This window comes from Austrofundulus limnaeus, unplaced genomic scaffold (assembly GCF_001266775.1).
Source record: "Austrofundulus limnaeus strain Quisiro unplaced genomic scaffold, Austrofundulus_limnaeus-1.0 Scaffold224, whole genome shotgun sequence".
NCBI lineage: Eukaryota > Metazoa > Chordata > Actinopteri > Cyprinodontiformes > Rivulidae > Austrofundulus > Austrofundulus limnaeus.
This window is the reverse complement of record NW_013952626.1, coordinates 256787-264268: the sequence shown is the minus strand read 5'-3', so window position 1 is coordinate 264268 and position 7482 is coordinate 256787. Positions and strand designations below refer to the sequence as shown.

The 7482-nt window shown below is 39.3% G+C and overlaps 1 protein-coding gene across 12 annotated transcripts in view; it reads left to right on the top strand.

Annotated features, from left to right (window-relative positions):
- The window catches only part of atp8a1 (ATPase phospholipid transporting 8A1), a gene marked incomplete at its 3' end in the record, with an annotated part of 86277 nt that overhangs the window by 68228 nt on the left and 10567 nt on the right, over positions 1-7482 (top strand). For 8 of the 12 annotated variants that reach the window (XM_014019567.1, XM_014019569.1, XM_014019566.1 and 5 more), the window contains 3 exon segments: positions 886-1027; positions 3160-3224; positions 6782-6954. In XM_014019567.1, coding sequence (XP_013875021.1) covers positions 886-1027; positions 3160-3224; positions 6782-6954 — 380 coding nt within the window. 12 annotated transcript variants of the gene reach the window in all.

Below are 7482 nucleotides of genomic sequence, written 5' to 3'. Positions count from 1 at the left end.
CCAACATGCAAATTAGCCTGCAGTACCACTGCTCTACCCATGTGTGCAGCAAAAAGATGTTTTTAGACCATATATTACAGATTTCAACAAATACGCACAAAAACATCAAAATTAGCACAGAAACAGTACTATATAACATTTTAGACACATTCTAGACAGTTTATCAGCAAAAAAAAGTTAATTTTCGGGTAAGTTACTCTTTAAAGAGTTCCCCCTTTGATGTCACTTCCTGTTTCACTTTAGCTGAGCCAAGTTCAAAAGAAAATAAACAAATTATATGACAAAATGAGTAAAATCATGTGTATTATGCAAAGTTTCTTAAATATGAAGTTGTTTTATTTGACTTTCTTTATCTGAAGGATATACACATCACAGGAACTTTAACTTAAGAATTTCTGTAAATACACTGCTCTATATTATGTGGTTCACAGTTATTAAAATGGACAGAACTACAGCAGGGACAGGCATACTAAAGAACTTCCCTGGCCTTTCCTGGGCTGCTGGCTGCTGTCTCCCTGTCAGCCCCTGGGTCTTGTCAAATGTTTGGCCCCGTGATGAGCCCTTACAAGTCCTTAACCAATCCCAAAGAACCGCAGAGTTTCCTGGGAAAATACAGCCAACCGTATTTGTGGCTGAGCTGGTGTGGAAATCATGTCCGGAGATGTGCACTGAAAGGGGGGTGCTGTAATTGATGCAAAACCGCCTAAGCCCCACGGCGGTTTTACTTTGTAGTAAACAAACGCAGCAGATGAGAAGGAAAAACACGGCTGATTGAGTGACACAACCCCGACTCAGATTTTTGTCTGACACATGAGGTTTTAAAAGGCTTTCCTCTGTTATGTTTCCTACTTACTGACTTTCCCCCCCGCTTAACTTTCTCTGGAGCAGAATCTGCAGCTCCTCGGGGCCACGGCGATCGAGGACAAGCTTCAAGATAAGGTGCCTGAAACTATCGAGACTCTAATTAAGGCTGACATTAAGATCTGGATCCTGACTGGAGACAAACAGGAAACAGCCATCAATATTGGTAAGAAACAACAACTTTCTGGTCTTTGAACTTTGTTTTACGTGTGTTCCGATGTGTGTTGTGCAAAGTGTCGTGCCGTTTCTCTCTAAGGTCAACACAGCACTTTTTAGACTTTTGCAGCTGTGCAGAAAAACACGTTTTTTAATCTGCTCCCTTTCACCTAGAAACATTGCTCTTACCACGACTCTGTACAAGCCCAGCTCTGCTACCAGCTGCATAATAAGAAACCGATGCTTGAATTGCTAACACATGTAAAGAAAAGTTAAAAAAAAAAACAACAACCCTGGCTGTTTGAGTTATAGATGCTTGTCCCGTTCATGTTCCTGCATCAAGACACACTTTAGCCTTGTTTATGTACTTTTCTCTCGCAGGTACCCCAGCCAGTCTCACAGTCATCCCTCACCCAGCACGATCAACTACTGACAAGTCCAATGTTTCTCTGTCACACATATCTTGTGAAAGCATCTGTTGCAGAGTGATATACGAGCGCTCCGGACTCGCGTGAAATAAATAACATGCAAATATACTTAGGCAGACAAGTCTCACACGTCTAGCTTCCTCTGAGATTTCTGAGATTTTCAAGATATTATCAATAACTGATGCTGTTTGACCGTTTCAGTTCATTTATGTGACCTTGTATGATGATTTTTTTTTAAATGTGAGGAAATACCTAAAGTAGATCAGCCTTGATTATAGCTGGTAGCACAGAGTTTAGAAAAATAGATATCAAAGGCTGCACCTACCACCGAGGCCTGACTGAATCAGCTCTTTGTGCCCACTGTGCCCAGATGTGAGGAGGCTCAGCAGAGCCGAATGCTCTCTGCAAGAGTTTTTACAGCTCTGCTTTTTTTGACAGAGTTGCCCTGTAAAACCTCTGCTCACTATTGACTTTTTTTTTACTCTTTCCCATATTGAAAGATTGTTTCATTGCCAAGGTGATAAAGCACTGTGCTCTACTCCAAATTAGACTCACACGAGAGAGTAAACAGTTTTCTGCACATATGTGAGCTCTTAATCAATATGCTATTTGTTTTTTAATGCTCTCTGTGGTAAATATTCATCTTTAATTGTTGCTCCCCAAGCGTAACAGAGATTACTGTAGCATGAGTGTTGGTTCACATTCCACAAGGCCTGTGGGACCAGTGTTTACTTCCTCCTGCCATGGAGAAAGGGACAGGATTTAACTTTGCTCAAATCAAAAGAAAAAGAGCTTTCAAATGAACCAAACGGTAAATACATTACGCGGAGGGGGTGGAGTTAGTAATTGACAAGGGGGGAAGGGAATAAAGACAGTGTTAAGATGGCCAGACGTTTTCACACAGCGGTGCATTTTTGCACCTTTGCACTTAACAAAACAATCTGCCAGACCCCAGACTCAAGCCTGTTTGGTTTTAAAACTGGGGGGTGTAACTTCCTCATTTCCTGCGTGTGTGATGACTGTATCAAACTGAGCCTTTTTGTGTGTTTTCCGCACGCTCTTATCTCCACTTCGCTCTCAGAAAGAAGACAGGTTACGCGGTGACGTCCTAAAGCAACATCAAACCTCCTTCCAGACAGAAGCAAAGTGTTGAAACCCACAAATATTTCTGTGGTTGCGCCACAGCCGGCTGTCCTCTCGTACATCTGCAGCACCAAACTGAAGGCTTCAGTCTTAGTTCATGAAACATTTCTGTGTCCCCCCCACCCCAACGAGAAGCTCCCTCACCACTTGCTGCTGATCCCGAGTGTCTGTCCCAGCCAAGAGCTGAGCAGAGCGCTCCCCAGAGAGCGCGTTGGCTAACCCAGAGTTGTAACAGCCTGTTAAAACAGGAAACTGACAAACCTCTTGTAAACCAAACTCATTAGTCATGTTCTGAGGCGCTGACTCTTAGCTGTTACATTTTAATTGCTTCCCCTTAAAATGTTGCATTGGTTGTTTTATCACGTTCTTTTTATAATTTGATTCTTTTTTTGTTTGTTTGTTTACAGTAAATAACTTTAGTGAGTTATGAAACCTTTATTTAAATAAAACCTTGGATGTAGAAATAAGATTAACATCTWAACCCATATGTTTAACAACTTGTCTGCTTAAGTCTAAAAAATAGTTTAAAATGCAAAAAGTATACATATATATTTTTTTTCTTCCATCTCAGGACATTCCTGCAAACTTCTAACAAAGAACATGGGCATGCTAGTGATCAATGAAGATAGTCTGGATGTAAGTATAAAAGATTTGCACCTCATTTTTAGCAAATCAAAATGTGTACACCATGCATATTTAATTTATTTTTTAACTAAAAATGTTTCTTTATACTTTTTTTCCTCCACCAAACTGGACTAAGATACAGGAAATGCTCACTTGGTGAACTGATCTACAGTTACCGTTGCTGTCTGTACTTTCTGCATCTTCTATAAAGATTCATTATTGCAGAATATCTGGAGACTTAAAGAGAAAGTAATACATTTCTTTTTTTTYCCAAGGTCATTAAGAGACACGTGTCATTTTTATTAATAAAACTAAAGTTTATGTTTTGATTAGGGCTAATTACCTGACTGGAAAACTTTGATTAAAAACAGGAAGACCTTTAAAAAGTTAATGTAATTAAAAACCTTTTTAATGCTATTTCCACAGGAAAAATGGGATTTGAGTAGCCTCACACAGCCTCTAAAATAACTGTCTCAGTTGTGAAAGGATAAAGCTACAGGGAGCCTTTCTCATGAACCCACCACACATCCTCAAATCCACGTTTAACATCGTTAAGACGCCCAGCAGTGAAGTCTGTTAACCCCCCCTGCAGGAGGGCCTAGTTTGTTGTTCCTGGGACTGAAAAGGGCAAGTCCCTGCAATTTCAGCAGGAAAGAGCTGAGCATAGAAGCCGAAGCCAAGACTCTGCTGGGCTCGGCTTGTCAGACATGAAGAGGAAAATGCCAAGAAGTGGTGGGCGACGGGGCGGGCGGGTGGGAGTTTCTGGGTGATGACGGACGGGCTTCACTCTGTCAGACGTTTGTTAAGCGTGATGAATGGAGCCGAGGTAGAATGTGGGTTCGGTGCATTCGTAAAGCACTTTGAAATGTCAGCTTCCATTCTCCTGTGCCTGAGCAGATGCTTACTTAAAGCAGTTTGTTRAAACTGCGGAAGAGAAAGCTCTCCRCYAAACACAGAGAGCCAGATCTGAAAATACCGTAGATTTATTGGTTTTCTTTTTTTGCTGTGCTTGATGGTAATCAAAGCAATTTCGAGAATGTTATTTGTGTACTAAACATTACTTAAATCTATATTCCATGAAGTAAACTTTCTTCATCTTCAGTTCAAAAACACTTTAAAGAGCAAAACGTGTTAAAGGTGACCTAATATGGGGGTCCTACAACAAGTTAGGATCCATCTGTGGGCTATACAAAACATGTTCATTTGATTTAATTCACAAAATTAATCTCAGATAATAAAATTTCGCCTTTTCAGTTCTGCCTGTTCTGAGCTCTCTTCAGAACGTGCTGTTTTGCATAAGTTGCTGTGGAAACCCCATCCCAATCTTTTGTTTGCGTTAGCTCCGCCCCCTGCCAGAAGTTTACTTTCAGTTTCTTTTCAGTTTAAAGTATTATTTTTCCAAAGTAGTTTATGGTGAAATTATTTATACAAACTTTCTTTAATATTACTAGAACATTGCCATCAAAAATTAAAATAAAGTTAAATAAAAATAAAATGAATCCACGCATCTCTGTTCTCCATGACTGTTCTAAAACAGCCGAACCGTCCTGTGAAGAAGTGGGCGGAGTCTCCGCTTGGGTTACCAGGAGAGGGGCTGAGATCAGGTTGGGGTGGGCTGGAGTGCAACTTGTGACATCACAAATGGCGGTGTTTGAAAACAGGTCATTTCAAGACACAGAAAAATACATTTACTTATAGTAAAAATACCTCTGAGTACATTTATTATTATTATTATTATTATTTTTTTTTTTTTTTTTTGGTGCTTGGACTTTTTTTAGAAACAAAAACCTGAAAAAAGTGAATTTTGTATATTAGGTCCCCTTTAAATATTCAATTATCTGTTGCAAGGTGCAGTTGTATCTAGATTTGTGTCGTTGAAACACTACATTACCTGCTTGTGTACGTCTAAATACCTCTAGCTAAGCTGAAAGAATGTGTTTTAGTGGACCTCCAAGCTGAGGACAGATGATGACATTACATCCATACAAATGACCAGATTCCACATCGTGAGTGTCACGTCCTGTTGGCTATATCACTCAAGGCCCGTTTCAACAATGGAGCCCAGTCTTTACGGGACGCTCTTGTTGATCTCTGAATGGACACTACATAACCGTTCCAAAAACTAAACACTAGCTCGTCACATAGGCTGAACTGGTGATTATAGCCATAACAAAGAGGCTTTAGGAGGAGACATGTAGCATTAGAGTTAAAATTCCTCAGTGGAAATAAGGGGAGAAATGAGCGTAGTACTTGAGGAAATGGTAAACTCTGCTTATCACACTTTATGATACATTGCTTGTGTCCCAAACAATGTGAATTCTTTCACGTACTTGAGTTGTAAACAGCTTATTCATGCATTAGCGACGAGATGTAATCAGAAATGTCTCTGATAACTCAAACAGAGTAGTTGTACTTGACTGAATATCTCAACCTTTGGGTCCTCTGGCCTTAACACACATGCGTCTGTCCGCTGCTCGTCTCCTCATGCTGTTTTACAGATCCCATCAGGTCTGGATAAGTCCTCACAGCTGCTCTCTGCTGGTATCCTCCTGCTCGCTTTCTCTCCCGTTAATCCATCATCTCTCTCCGTGCGTGTCTCTCACTCTCCGGCTCTCGCTTTGTGAAACATAAAGCCCCTCTCTCCAAATATTTCCCTTAAGCTGAGGTTTCAGAGTTTTGTTATGCCAAGCGAAAGTTGCACGGTCCCCATGGTGCAATCTGAATACTTTGACATATCTGACCTCCACACCAGGCCAGACCTCTTCCTCCTCTGTTTCTGTTAATGGCCACCATTTTTTAAACTATTTCAGCTGTTTGAGCCTCTGTTAAGCCCTTTATGTTAAACACATTGTATACAAACATATAGATACAGACTGTATCTATATGTTTGACCTGCCTGATTGCTATACAAGTTATTTATACATTTTTAATTAAAACACTTGGATTTGATTACATATATAATATATTATTTTATACTGTATATGCTATTATTTATACTATTACAAAAAAGTTGTTTTAAATTCCTAACTTATTGTAATTGTGTTAAATATTGTACTATACTATTTTATTAGTGATTACTTTAGTGTTTTTGAGGAAAAACCAGCGGTTCATCTACCTGTTCAATAAGATTTCTGTTCAAATATTAGTTCATATGTGCTGATGACTTCACCATGTGTGGAGAGGAGGACAGAAAGATAAAAGCAGTAATGATCTTAACCCTCTATCCATTCAGTCAGTTTTAGATTTACACTTTTTTCAGCATCTCTCATCATCACGGATGCATACACTGTAAGGAAAACAGAGTTTATCCACTGTACTGACCAGAGTTAATGTCTCAGAGTCTAAATGTAATGAAAATGAAAATCATAATAAACATTTAAAAAATCTGCAGCAGTTTGAGATGAGTAAAGAAAACAGATCTGTCTAGTTTATCAATTTTAGATGACTGTACCAGTTATTAAATACCGTAGTTTTATTATTTTTATTTCTTTTTATCTTGATTTGGTTCATTTTTTTCATTATTTATTATTCTGATTTTGAATATTCGTTGTTGTTTTTAAATCATGCAGTCGACAAGAGAAACTCTCAGCCACCACTGTGGAATGCTGGGCGACGCCGTCTACAAAGAAAACGACTTTGCTCTAATTATTGACGGAAAGAGCCTTAAATATGCTCTTACGTTCGGAGTGCGCCAGTACTTCCTGGACCTCGCCTTGTCCTGTAAAGCCGTCATCTGCTGCAGGTAAGATTTATCCCCTGAGCAGAAAAAAAAAAACCCCTGAAGAGAAAAACAGGAGAAACGTTCAAATCAGGCAGCAGCTTCTAACGGTCAGGAAATTCCCAGGAAAAGATAAAATAATTGCCATCATTCAGAACTGATCACATCACRTTTACAACCTCAAAGCAACTCACTGAACTTTTTAATTTTTTTAAATTCTGTGTAATTTGAGTCACTTTTTTTCCCTTTCAAACAGAAAGGCTAAACTGAGAAGTGTTTGCTTAAACTATAAATCACTTATTTGTCACAAAGGTTAATTCTTTTTATTGAAAGTCTTTAAAAATTATGACTCCGTTAAATTAAAATGCCAACATCATAAAGATACTCAGGTGACCTGCTGAGGCCACGTAAATAGTAGGAAGCACTTAAATATTCAAGTGACCGTGACGGTGTACGGAGCCTGAACTCACCACCATGTTTTCAGAACGACAAACCTTTACGTGCCATGCTTACCACGAGCGTAATGTCATTTTTGTATTTACCCTCCCACCC